This window comes from Corythoichthys intestinalis, chromosome 14 (genome assembly GCF_030265065.1).
Source record: "Corythoichthys intestinalis isolate RoL2023-P3 chromosome 14, ASM3026506v1, whole genome shotgun sequence".
Taxonomy (NCBI): Eukaryota; Metazoa; Chordata; class Actinopteri; order Syngnathiformes; family Syngnathidae; genus Corythoichthys; species Corythoichthys intestinalis.
In genome coordinates, this window is record NC_080408.1 from 46203086 (window position 1) to 46217771 (window position 14686).

General features: G+C 40.1%; 1 protein-coding gene across 1 annotated transcript in view; it reads left to right on the forward strand.

The window, feature by feature from the left end:
* Positions 1-14686, forward strand: part of gipc2 (GIPC PDZ domain containing family, member 2) — a 51782-nt gene that overhangs the window by 34748 nt on the left and 2348 nt on the right. Inside the window, exons 2-5 of the mRNA XM_057857775.1 lie at positions 4082-4267; positions 10497-10677; positions 11752-11864; positions 14534-14615. Of these exons, the coding sequence (XP_057713758.1) occupies positions 4082-4267; positions 10497-10677; positions 11752-11864; positions 14534-14615 (562 nt within the window). The remainder of the gene's footprint in view (positions 1-4081; positions 4268-10496; positions 10678-11751; positions 11865-14533; positions 14616-14686) is intronic.

The window sequence follows — 14686 nt, forward strand, 5'->3', positions numbered from 1 at the left end:
TTTCCATGGGGTTGAGATCTGGAGACTGGCTAGGCCACTCCAGGACCTTGAAATGCTTCTTACGAAGCCACTCCTTTGTTGCCCTGGCTGTGTGTTTGGGATCATTGTCATGCTGCAAGACCCAGCCACGTCTCATCTTCAATACCCTTGCTGATGGAAGGAGATTTTCACTCAAAATCTCTCGATACATGGCCCCATTCATTCTTTCCTTTACACAGATCAGTCGTCCTGGTCCCTTTGCAGAAAAACAGCCCCCAAGCATGATGTTTGAACCCCCATGCTTCACGGTGGGTATGGTGTTCTACAGATGCAATTCAGTATTCTTTCTCCTCCAAACACGAGAACCTGTGTTTCTACCAAAAAGTTCTATTTTGGTTTCATCTGACCATAACACCTTCTCCCAGTCCTCTTCTGGATCATCCAAATGCTCTCTAGCGAACCGCAGACGGGTCTGGACGTGTACTTTCTTCAGCAGGGGGACACGTCTGGCAGTGCAGGATTTGAGTCCCTGGCGGCGCATTGTGTTACTGATAGTAGCATTTGTTACTGTGGTCCCAGCTCTCTGTAGGTCATTCACTAGGTCCCCCGTGTGGTTCTGGGATTTTTGCTCACCATTCTTGTTATCATTTTGATGCCACGGGGTGAGATCTTGCATGGAGCCCCAGATCGAGGGAGATTATCAGTGGTCTTGTATGTCTTCCATTTTCTAATAATTGCTCCCAAAGTTGATTTCTTTACACCAAGCGTTTTACCTATTGCAGATTCAGTCTTCCCAATCTGGTGCAGGTCTACAGTTTTGTCTCTGGTGTCCTTCGACAGGTCTTTGGTCTTGGCCATAGTGGAGTTTGGAGTGTGACTGACTGAGATTGTGGACAGGTGTCTTTTATACCGATAATGAGTTAAAACAGGTGCCATTAATACAGGTAACGAGTGGAGCCTCGTTAAACCTCGTTAGAAGAAGTTAGACCTTTTTGACAGCGAGAAATCTTGCTTGTTTGTAGGTGACCAAATGCCTATTTTCCACTCTAATTTGGAAAGAAATTCTTTAAAAATCAAACAATGTGATTTTCTTTTTTTTTTTTTTTTTTTTTTTTCCACATTCTGTCTCTCATGGTTGAGGTTTACCCATGTTGACAATTACTGGCCTCTCTAATCTTTTCAAGTAGGAGATCTTGCACAATTGGTGGTTGACTAAATACTTATTTACCCCACTGTATTTTGCATTTAAGCTAGCCGACTTTTGCCACGCAAGTAATTTTTTCTTTTGCTGTACTTAGATCCTCATTTATTGTGTTGTATATTGTTTGAAGCTAAGCTCTGGTATTTTAATTTCATTTTAAATGCATTTATTGCTATTGTGAAATGAAAGTGCAATTCTTTATTGTTTGCAGAAACACTCGGGAATTTTTTTTTAAATCACATTTAATGCTCTTTTGAAAGTGTAATCTTAGCAAGCCAAAATAAATATAATTTTATTTTTAAGCATAAACACCTGTTTATTTGTCTTACATATCCTACAATTTATTCTGCAATGCATTAAAGTGCGCACGACACGAGAAAAAAAGTCCTAAACTGGATTATCATGTGAATTAGAATCATATTTTGAGACGATTCAACTATGTACAACAATTTAGCAAAGCGCAGGTGATGAGAAATTAATCTTTTAATCTGCCGGTTAGCCACGCCTACCATTATAGGGCTCTAGCGTCTCCAACAGGTGGATGACTTCAGCGGAGTCACGATTTCATCTGATTTAGTATGCAGCCCATTGAGGGGGAATTATTCACAACGAGGAAAACGCGACGAAGAGAGCCGCAAAATGTCATTGTTTCAGTTTCTCTCCTCCAATATTTTTACAGGATATTTTTTTTATCGAAGTATTTCCCCCAATAGCTAAATAAATGGCTTGAGAAGGACCAGTCAGCCCATTGAGGGGGATATTCAGAACGAGGAAAACGTGACGAAGAGAGCTGCAAAATGTCATTGTTTCAGTCTCTCTACTCCAATATTTTTACAGGATATTCTTTTTATCCAAGTATTTTTCCACAATAGCTAAATAAATGGCTTGAGAAGGACCAGTCAGCCCGTTGAGGGGGGATTTTTCAGAACGAGGAAAACGTGCCGAAGAGAGCCGCAAAATGTCATTGTTTCAGTCTCTCCACTCCAATATTTTTATAGGGTATTATTTCTTATCCAAGTATTTTCCCCCAATAGCTAAATAAATGGCATGGTCATGACAAATAAGTCTTGTGCTAAATGGAATATGAAATAATAAAAATCTATTTATTCAAGACGACATGGCAAAATTACTCCATAATGGTCAAAACTGTCGACTTCACCTTTACTGTCGCACCTCCCAAACGATATTTTATGCCACATAAATCGGGTTTATGTCATTTCCCTTCCCCGGCTTCGGAGAATGTAAATAAACCAAGAGGCGTGAGAGCTAGCCGACATGCTAACCCGAACCTAGTGATGTTTCAAAGTCTTCGAAGCGGAAAATCACACATAACTAGCCCAGAACATTTCACATTACGACTGGGTTGTCGATTGTCTTCGCCGGGAGGTTTGCCGATCGGCGGAGAGCAATTTACAGCTAGTTCCTAGCTACTACGGACAGGGGAGCTCGCAGGGGAAGCAGCTGGACAATGACCACTGCCAGACAATGCCAATGACATGCCAATCTATGATCAAACGTGAGTAGTCCTTTATTTAAAGAAAGTGTGTACTGTTTACTTTGTAATCGCTGTTTTCGCGGCTATTTTTAACTCAAAGTTGCTATTTCTGATCGGTCGGAAAATTTGACAGAACACCGGGCACTTGAATGAAGAGGGGAATATAGCCGAGTATACTAGTAGTGCTCTCCCGGTGGGGTGATGTGCGGCAAGCCGCCGGTCGTCGCCCGAGGGGACAAGGAGCATGTCACAAAATGCAAGCCATCTACATATTAAAATGATCCCAGTATTTGACATAATACAAAACACGATGTTTACTCACTTCCTTGTAAGTCCCATGGTCCCACAGTAGTAGGGCTTGTTTTGGCCAATATCCACCGGTGAATGGGAACCTTTTGAAACCCCAAAAAGGCGCACACACCTCTCCTTCCTACAGCAAGATTTTTCTGCAGCCGTTTGGCTGGCGTAATGCAAAAAATAAATGTATTAATCCGCAAAATCAGCTTACTTACAACTTAGTCCTCATACAACAGTACGACTGTATAGTGAAGAGGACTCCTTCCTCCGTACACGTCACAGCGCCCTCGTTCTCAACTCGAGACTGTTGCCGGAAGTCACTCATTTTCATGGCGCGGGATTCAAAAAACTAAATAAATATAGCGATGGCTTCCACACACATCCAAGCGGTCAATTTCATTCAGGAGCATAAAATACCGCGTGTATTATGAAATAAACATGCTTTTTCGTGTCACAGGCACTTTAAATGTTTGTAATCCGATTATTGGAACTTACTAATTCATTAATCGATTACCTAAATAATCGATAGCTGCAGCCCTAATAAGTACTGCTTTTCAGTTTCAGTAAAAGCAAACAAACCTTACTTTCAAATCTTGTGATAAAAAAGCGTTTTTGTTTTTCCTGTTGTACCGAACCGTGACCCCCATACCAAGGTACGTGTGTACCGTTACACCCCAAGTTGTTCTGTAGTGAATGTGATAGGAGGTTCAAAAAAGTGGTTTTGGGCCATTTTTCTCTAAACGATTCAACTATGATGTGGCCTGTGACAAAGATGAGTTTGCGCTGAGGCATTCCCACAATGCTGTTGTGTTCAATTACATAGGCCTACCTAATGTTGTTGTATCCTCTGATTATGGAGCTCAGACAAAGATGGTGAAGTGCAACAAATGAGTGACGGCAGTCGGACCACTAGCTGGGTTTCCATCTGTTTAAAGTGCTGTGAAATCAGCTTAGTGTTTCTGCTGATCACACTGATGAGCCCTGTAAAGTGTGAAGGTCATTCGTCTTTTTCTTATTTTGATGACACTCAGGGCCATCAGTGATTAACACGCCTTCTGCCGTTTGTATGATCCAGACTGATTCTCGCATTTTTCGTTTTTGCCTTCCAGATTCTCTTCTGTACCCTCAACACACACAAGATCGACATGGACAAGTTACTTGGCGGTCAGATCGGCCTGGAGGATTTCATCTTCGCCCACGTCCGAGGCATCAAGAAAGAGGTTAAGGTGTTAAAGTCTGAGGACGCGCTGGGCCTCACCATCACAGATAACGGCGCGGGGTTCGCCTTCATCAAGGTAAAACTGCACTTTAGCAGCAGGGGGACGCTACTGCAAACGGCAGCCGATGAGCTGATCGAAAAACCGTTCACAGGATTTTTATTTTGTCATTCCTCTTGCAAAGTGCAGCTCCACAAAGCAGAACATTTATGGCTCAAGTGTGCAAACTAAATTTGCATGGAAATGAATACAAGCAAAAATACAAATCACAGTTCCCAATCTTTATGGAAAAGATGTATGGAAAAAACACCATGTTAAAGCGGCATATAAAAAATAAAATGTTTGAAAACAGCATGACACTGTGACACTGCTGCAGCTATCGAATATTTTAATAATCGAGTATTCTTCAGAAAATTCTATCGATTAGTCGAGTAATCAGATAAAACATTGTTTTTTGTAAAGAGAAATTATAAATCTACATGAGAAAACAACACATTTCACCTAATATTGAACCATTTTTAGGCAATCAATGTCTTCATTTTTGATGTACATTAACAGCCAACAATTGCTCTCAGATGTCTACTTTCGACATTTGAAAGTTTAAAGTGATCCTCTGATTTAAATACATGTAGGCTTTAATAAACCACAATTGTTCTCTTGTACTAAAACACGTTGTTAGAAACACATAAAATGTTAAATCAATGGCAATATTTTATAATATTTAGTCCATATTTTGACCGTTAGTTGGTGCCATGGTTTGCGGGCTCGCAGTGATGACGTAATTGGTATCTTTCAAAATGTGTAGCGTGTTCAACAATTGCTTATTGCTGCCTAAACTCGCGAAGTAAAATGCCACGACGTGCTGCTTTTGGATGCAATTTCCAGTCAAATGGAAAAAAGGGGAGTGAAGTGAGTGGTCAAGGTGGAATTATTATTTTTAGTGAATAAATGTGCATAAGTGGAAGCTTCTCCCCCTTTTTGGTCCCTGTATGCATGCATCCTACCCACCACGCGTTACAACTGGCGCCCGAACATTTTTCCTGGATCCTCAGTCAAGTAAGGGTCCCATCGCGTCTGCAATGATGGTTTTGGATCTGTCCATTTATTTTTATTCGTCGGTCCCACAGCGGCTTTTCGGATCAGTCTATTTTGTGGAATCGACGGCCTAATCGCGGCTGCGCTATTGCCATGGGATCGGTCTAATTCCTGGTCTTCGAGTGAGTAAAAAATGCGGATTTGGATTAGTATTGCTATCTTTTTTGTTGACTATTCTTTGTGGGAGTTTTCCCCAAATCATACTAAATAATTAAAGCACTATGGCACGCTACAGTGACGACAGTGACTCTGACGTGGACCTTACAACAATGTTGGAGTTCGTCAGGGAATGCGTGTTTGCGTACTGCTGAGCTCCCGAGTGAAGAGTGGTCAAGGTGGAAATATTATTTTTTGTGAATAAATGTGCATAAGTGGAAGCTTCTCCCCTTTCTGGTACTTTTATACACGTATCCTAGCTACCATGCGTTACAATGTACAAGACCTGGATTACACAAGGTGTGCTCTTTGGCCTGTACTGTATGTAAAGCGCACGACAGCTCTAGATGCTAACAATCTACATAATTATATTGGGAAAACGTTTGAAAATGCAATATGCTTACCTTGAATATCTGCTAATAAAACCGGAGTTCCCGAATCCCAACAGCATGCACTCTCGCTCCCAACCGGAGTTACCAACTGGACTCTCTCGCATCACCAGTTTTGCCCAACTTTTGTCTTATCAGGTATTTGCTGCACGCATTTTTCCCTGAAACTCGTCTTGTGAACGACCGACAGTGCTGTCCTGCTCTTCACTTTTCAGATCTGGTTCAAATAGGAAGGGTAGAACTGACGACATGTTGGGAAAGCTAACGAGTGACAAGCTGGAATTTCGGCATTCGGGGCCAGTGACGTCACGCACTGCGACGTAACAAGAATGGCGACCTATCACTTAACATAATTTTACAAACTTTATCAAAACAAAAACATAAAGAGGGGTTTTAATATCAAATTATTATAACTCATACTAACATTTATGTTTTAAGAATTACTTGTCTTAAAAATAGAGGATCCCTTTAACACAGCTAATTTTTGCTTTAGTTACATCCCAAACATCTGAATAAGGTTTTCTTTTACAAAATAACATAAACAACAAGACAAATAGAGCTTTTGATAGCAAAGTAACAATTTATTTACACATATCTAACTGAGAGATGACGCTGTTGTGGCGGTAACAGCCAGGGTAAACTTTTCCCTCATCGCTGCCTGTCTCTGCTCGGCGAGCAGCACGGACTCAACGGCATCCTCCGCTGCACTGGTGGTCCGGGTCATTCTGCTCGTTCGTCCAGTGCATGGCATCCCGGGCGTCCTTCCGGTTGTTCTGCCCAGGGGTTCTTCTGCTTTGGAGCTAAGTTGAATCAGAACCCAGAGAGGTCTTTTTATGAAAAAAAACCTTGAAGACATATAAATACGTCTTTGGGACACTGAAACAATTAAAAATAGAGCATGTTTATATGTTTTTGGGAGCAGGTGAGTTAACGAACTAAAAAACGTGTCTCGAGAGATCGAAACATAATGAAACCAATGCCAGTTTTCTTCTGTCGAGACAACAAAGAGGCGAAAATCCGCCATAGTTTCCGTCACATGTCCACACAGTGTGACATTTTATTATTGTATGTGTAAGTTACCCTGCATCGTAGCAGTGTTCGGTTGTCCTGCGCCAACCACCCTGACTGTCACCGGTGACTGGTGGTTAACTCATTCATGACCAAAGATGTATAAACAATGATGTTCTTCAAGCCAGGCTGCGCTCTAGGCTTGCTTGTTTTGAAACATGGTAACACTTGTTTTCTTTTCTTGGCAAGTTCTACGCGGAGTGATCATCACACAGTAAATTTACCTCGTAGCATTAGCATAGCATTCACGTTAGCATTAACTGTGGCGTATTAAACTGTCGTTGTATTGTTTTTGTTTTGTTGGCATCGGCTATGGCTGACAGTAGTAGTGCTCCGTATTTCCAATTGCAAATAAAGCCATCGGAAAACCCTCAAGTTGGCATTGTCCTTGTAGACGCTACAACATGTGCTCATCTGTCAATGTTCATTCATTCATTCATTCAAATTGTTGGAAACCTTAATTTTTTGACTGGAAAGTTCGAATTTTTACAGACAAATTTTGAGTTTTCGTCGACGAAAACTAAACAAAGACTAACACATTTTGAAATGACTAAAATATGACAAAGACAAATAAATATTTCGTCCAAAAGACTAAGACAAAAATTGAAAGGCTACCAAAAACAACACTGCAACAACAATTGAATTAACTACACCAATTCCCCCTTTTCACAAGTTGAGGTGACAACTTATATGTTGAGGTAAAATAGCACATTACTAAGTTTTTAACTCATTTGTTACACTTAATGGTGATAGACGTCCAATCCATTTGAACTAGGAGGACTAAAGGCCACCCTACTGAGTCAACATGTTGCTTTCACATGACAGCGACTATCTTGTAAGACCTGTACCGGGAAGGATTATCACTGTATGCCCACAGTACAACACTACCGACACAACTAATAAGGTTGTGAAATAACGATAATTTATTTTATACTTTTAAAAAGCGTGGAAAGTATGTGAGCCAGATAAGTGAGCACTTTACAGTAAAGTGGGGATTAGATGGGTTTAAAGATTTACAGTGTAGGTCAGGTGGAATTTATTAGCAGTGTTATGAACAAAAATATTGGGACCCCTGACCCATTCCACACATACCAGAGAAGACCAGTCATTTCTCACTGACGACCACATCCTGAACAGAACGATGAAATTATTTTTTTTTGTATTGACTATTAAACACAGCAAAAAAAAAAAAAAAAAAAAAAAAAAAGATTTTTCCCATCTAAAACTAAAAACAATATTACCCAAAAATGTTAAAAATTCCCAACTATGACTACTCCGAGGTTTACATTCTGCACGTATTGTTTATTATACTCCCCTCTGCTGGCGAATGCGCGCGCACACCAGAAGAAGCTGCACAATGACTCAAACTTGATGCACAAACTCTTTAATTATTTACATTGAGTTGAACTACGTGTCTTTATACTATATGCCTTTATTAAGTATAGTACGTCTTGAACACTATTTTTATGATTTAAAAATCACATGACAATATTATTGAAATGTTATGGGGAGCTTGAACAGATATGACATTTTAAATCCATTCATACTGAATAACACGCATTGACAGTGAAGAGTTCAATTTGTAAATCAAGGCACAACTGCCCAGTTTCTTATTAATTGTTACATTAATATAAATATTACATTTCACACTGAACCCGATAAAGGCAGCAGCAGAGGTGGGTAGTAATCGTTACATTTACTTGAGTAACTTTTAGAGAATGTACTCCTAATAGTAGTTTTACCCCCCATACATTTACATGAGTAGATATGTGAAGAAGTAATTCTACTCTTACTTTGCTACTTTGGGCTACATGAGTGTCGTTACATTTTTCCTCTTTATTTTGCAGATTAGATTTGACGACACACACAAACTTGCAGTTGGAAGTCCTATGATCAAGTCAGCCTATTCAGTCACATTGCGTCTTTAAGCTTTGTAGTAATCAAAATATTTGAATTAGTCAACATTACCCGAATGTGTGGTTTTTGACCTCTGTTTTTATTTAGCACCAAAAGACCACGGAAGACAGGAGGTATGATTGTTTTAATTTTATGGTAGGAAATCCACTAGAGGGCACTCTTGCTCTTTGGACGAACGATGTTTTCATTTCTGTAGGTTTTTGTGGTCCAAATGTAATGTTTTGTGTAGGAATGGTAACCTCTTGGTACCTCACGATACGATACGATTGGCGATACAAAGCAACGATGATCTGACGATATGGCGATACAACGATTATCGATACATTGGTCAGGTAATCATTCTAGGATATTCTACAAACAACTAATAAACAGAAAAACAAGCTTCTGCTGTGAATTGGAATGAGTTTATCACTAGTAGACGTCCAATTCATTTGATTTGGGAGGGTGGCATCCCTCCCACTTCAAACGGATTGAACGTCTATGGTCATCAGTCGCAGCCAATGCCAGGCAATGAGGTAATTTTTGGCCATTTAATGTCATTTACCTGTTGATTTTCAGTTACTTCCTGTTGATTTTGGGGTATTTTATGGGTCACTTCCAGTTCTGTAACTCAAAATAAACAGGAGGTGACCCATAAAATACCCAAATGAATAGGCAGTGACTCAAACTCAACTGGAAATTACCCGTAAATTCCCTAAAATGAACAGCAAGTGACCTATGCCCTGAAAATCGGACAGAATGATTGTGAATGCTCTGGTTTCAAATGAACGAACGTTCCCAGTGTAAATGGAATGGGGCGTTGAGCACCGTCAATGCAGCTTCAGATTTAACTGAGACACTATTATGATGGAAGATTTTGGTAGCAACTTTTTGGTTCATTTTTAAAAATTTTTTAGACATTGACACTTTTTTAAAACAATATCTTGATTCTTGGCTGGAGCATATCGATAACCTTTTGGGATACAAAGTATCACGATATATCACCATTTCGATATTTTGTCACAACCCTAGTTTTGTGTGTAATTGTCGGCCCTAACATTGTCATGTAATAGGTTATAGTCCAGTTTAATAATAACAGTTCATATGAATGGCGTTGTACTGAGGAAAAAAATATTGAAATTGTTTAAAAAAAAAAAATTTTTTTTAAATCAAACATTTTAAGCATTTCATCACAATGTTAATCATTACTTGAGTATTTTTTTCTCTGAATACTTTTTCACTTGTACTTGAGTAAATTTTGTTGAGTGATGACTTTTAATTTTACTTTAGTATTATTATTTTAAAGTAACGTTACCCCTATTTTTGCCAGCACATTGGTTCTAACAGTTTCACCAATGAGACGTCGCAACAATAATCACCTGCATTATGCCAATCAGACGTAACAATGCAGTCACATGACCACACACAAGCTTGCAGTCGGAGGTCCTATGTATATACTGCGGCCTTTTCAACAATCACATGGTATCGTTAATGCACCGCAAAAAATACTTTTTACCGAATACTTCTTGACTTGTACTTGAGTGATTTTCAGGGATGATTACTTTTACTTGAGTAATATTTTGAAGTAATGCTACTCATACTTGAGTCAGATTTTTCTGCTACTCTACTAACATTCGGGCAGCAGTACATTACAGTTTTGTGTATGTTTGTGTAATTTGTGTGCTATTTTACATGTGTTTCAGCGCATCAAAGAAGGCAGCGTGGTGGACAAGGTGAAGGTGATCTGCGTGGGAGACCACATCGAGTGCATCAATGGCCGCAACATCGTGGGTACGCGCCACTATGAGGTGGCCCGCATGCTCAAGGAGCTGCCCACGAATGAGACCTTCACCCTCAAGCTGGTGGAGCCCATGAAGGCCTTTGGTGAGTCGCCGATCAATCACACATATACAGTGCTGCTCAAAAGTTTGTGAACCCCCTCAACATTTTGGAATTTTCTATTATTTCAACCTGATTTCCTAATCAATCAATTCAGTAGTTTTTTTTGTTTTTTTAACAGTTGTGTTGTCGAGACTAAATTAAAAAGAGTTTTCATCAACTGATGTAGGTGCAAAATTGAACTGTTTGGTCACAACCAAAACCGCCATGTCTGGCGAAAAGTCAACACTGCATACCACCAAAAGAACCTTCTCCCAACAGTGAAGCATGGAGGTGGGAATGTCAAGATCTGGGCTTGCTTTTCATCCTCAGGACCTGGACAACTCCACATAGTCCAGGGAATCATGAATTCTGAGGAATATTGTCAAATCCTAGAACATAACCTGACGCCATCTGTTTTGAAGTTAAAGCTTGGCAGAAGGTGGATCATGCAACATGATAATGATCCAAAGCATTCCAGCAATACAACCAAGGAATGGCTGAAAAAGAAGAAGATTCGTGTTCTGGACTGGCCCAGTCAAAGTCCTGACCTAAATCCCATTGAAATGCTGTGGCGGGACCTGAAGCGAGCAGTTCATGCCAGACGCCCATCAAACCTCTCTCAACTGACTGCGTTCTGCAAGGAAGAATGGGCAAAAATCCCCCAAAGTAGATGTGAGAGGCTGATTAGTCACTACAGAAACCGTTTGGTTGAGGTAATCTCTGCAAAAGGAGGCGCAATATCCTATTAACTGAAGGGGTTCACATACTTTTGCACACATGATATCTGAGTTTTTCTTAAATCAACCACTTTTGTTAAATAAAGAATGACAATATAACTATTTCTTTTGTTTCAGTCCATTATTTGGAATGTCAGTATTGTGGATTTGGGTATAACTTAACATTTAATAAGGTTATTTTAGTTTTTTTTACAAAAAATCTGACCATCGCTGTGGGGTTCACAAACTTTCGAGCAGCACTGTACATGATGTAGAGGTGTTTTTCACACAAATTTTTGGTGCTTTCAACACCTGTAAGAATTTTAATTGAGAAAAATGTAATTTATTTGTCCACATCCAGAAATGCTGGAGCCAAGGTCGAAGGGCGCCAAGCCCAGTGGTGACAACAAGATTGGCAACGGAAAGGCAACGCTGAGACTTCGCGCCAAAGGCCCGGCGACGGTAGAAGAGGAGGCAAGTACTGCAACGTGCTGTAATTTGATGCTAAAAGTGATCAATTATGGGGAATTATTGCAATTCCTGGAAAAATTATGGAATCACCAGTCTTGGTGGATATTCACTTCGTTATTTTATTGTGTAGGGGAAAACAAAAAACAAAAAAAACACACACATTTTGAACATACAGTGGGGCAAATAAGTATTTAGTCAACCACCAATTGTGCAAGTTATCCTCCTTGAAAAGATTAGAGAGGCCTGTAGTTTTCAACATGGGTAAACCTCAACCATGAGAGACAGAATGTGGAAGAAGAAAAAAGAAAATCACATTGTTTGATTTTTAAAGAATTTATTTCCAAATTAGAGTGGAAAATAAGTATTTGGTCACCTACAAACAAGCAAGATTTCTGGCTGTCAAAGATGTCGGATGAAGATTATCGGTATAAAAGACACCTGTCCACCACCTCAGTCAGTCACACTTCAAACTCCACTATGGCCAAGACCAAAGAGCTGTCGAAGGACACCAGAGACAAAATTGTAGACCTGCACCAGGCTGGGAAGACTGAATCTGCAATAGGTAAAACGCTTGGTGTAAAGAAATCAACTGTGGGAGAGATTATTAGAAAATAGAAGACATACAAGACCACTGATAATCTCCCTTGATCTGGGGCTCCATGCAAGATCTCACCCCATGGCGTCAAAATGATAACAAGAACGGTGAGCAAAAATCCCAGAACCACACGGCTGACCTAGTGAATGACCTACAGAGAGCTGGGACTACTGAGAGAGGACTGGGAGAATGTGTTATGCTCAGATGAAACCAAAATAGAACTTTTTGGTAGAAACACAGGTTCTCTTGTTTGGAGGAGAAAGAATACTGAATTGCATCCGAAGAACACCATACCCACTGTGAAGCGGGGGTGGAAACGTCATGCCTTGTGGCTGTTTTTCTGCAAAGAGACCAGGACGACTGATCTGTTTAAAGGAAAGAATGAATGGGGCCATGTATCGAGAGATTTTGAGAGAAAATCTCCTTCCATCAGCAAGGGCATTGAAAACGAGACGTGGCTGGCTGGGTCTTTCAGCATGACAATAGCCACGTTTACATGCTGACTTTTATTCATACCGATTCAAATCATTCCGAATGGAAATTTCAGATCAGCTGTTTACATGTCACTTCATCTATTCCGATCCAGCGTTTACATGTGACTGCCTTTATTCCGAAAGGACGTTTGACAACTGCCGTCTGACATGCGCAGATTAATCAAAACAAAGCGTCACGTTGCAAAACATGGAGATCGATCGTCAGATCAGCTGCTGTTTTAACTTTTCGAGTGGAAACAAAACTTCCGAATGATACGCCGTTCATTTAAAAAGTTGTGTGGGTGCGCTGTGCGTGTGCTTGGAAGCCATGTTGCAAGTGACGTTACTTACGTCACCAAGTGACGTCACCACGTCAGTACGGAGCATGTGCAGAAAGAACGCAACCAGACACCATTCCCATTCCCCGTTTACATGATATAATTTTACTTCTAATCGGTTTGGGAAAAGGAATATTCCACCCCTGTGAATCGGAAAGAAATTCCATTCGTTTTGGGCCTGTTCATTCCGAATGAGGTGTTTATATGGAACACATTTATTCGGTTTGAACCAATATTCCGATTGTAATTGGAATATTTGGCTCCATGTAAACGTGGCAAGTGATCCCAAACACACAGCCAGGGCAACAAAGGGGTGGCTTCATAAGAAGCATTTCAAGGTCCTGGAGTGGCCTAGCCAGTCTCCAGATATCAACCCCATAGAAAATCTGTGGAGGGAGTTGAAAGTCCGTTTTGCCCAACGACAGCCCCAAAACACTGCTCTAGAGGAGATCTGCATGGAGGAATGGACCAAAATACCAGCAACAGTGTGTGAAAACCTTGTGAAGAGTTACAAAAAACGTTTGGCCTCCGTTATTGCCAACAAAGGGCACATAACAAAGTATTTAGATGAACTTTTGCTATTGACCAAATACTTATTTTCCACCATGATTTGCAAATAAATTCTTTAAAAATCAAACAATGTGATTTTCTGTCCCCCCCCCACACACACACATTCTGTCTCTCACGGTTGAGGTTTACTCATGTTGACAATTACAGGCCTCTCTAATATTTTCAAGTGGGAGAACTTGCACAATTAGTGGTTGACTAAATACTTATTTACCCCACTGTATGAAGGAAACTATTCCATTTTCATCTCATTCTCATCTCGTCAAGACGAAAACTGCCATTCGTCTCGTTATGTCTTAATCTTCAAAGGCACGTTTTTAGCTCGCTATCATTTCGTGGCGTAATGACATAATTGTTCGTTAACAAAATATTTTCGTTATCGTCACCGTTGACAAAATCAACGATTGTTCCTATGCAAATAAATGAGTTCATGCCAGCCTCAAAAGGCTGAACCATGTAATCATGCAACGTGTAAACAATACATTCCAATGTCCCCCTTATCATATCCTTGAGGAGGCAAGTTCAAATGTGGACAGAAAAACCTGGACTGGAGCAGAACAGCAAATAATGAATATGTATGGTTTCACCTAATTACATAAAAATGAATAAACAAAGTGCGTCAACAAATATGTGCAATTTCATATGAATGAAATGTGAATATTTAGGTACATAAATGTAATTTGTGTGTGTGTTGTCCAGCCGACAGAGTTTGAGGAGAAAGCAGTGAAAAAGGTGGATGATCTTCTGGAGAGCTACATGGGAATCAGAGACACTGAACTTGGTGAGTGTCCACCATCTGATCATATTCAATGGAATTTAGTAAACTTTGTCAGATTGGTTTTACAATATATT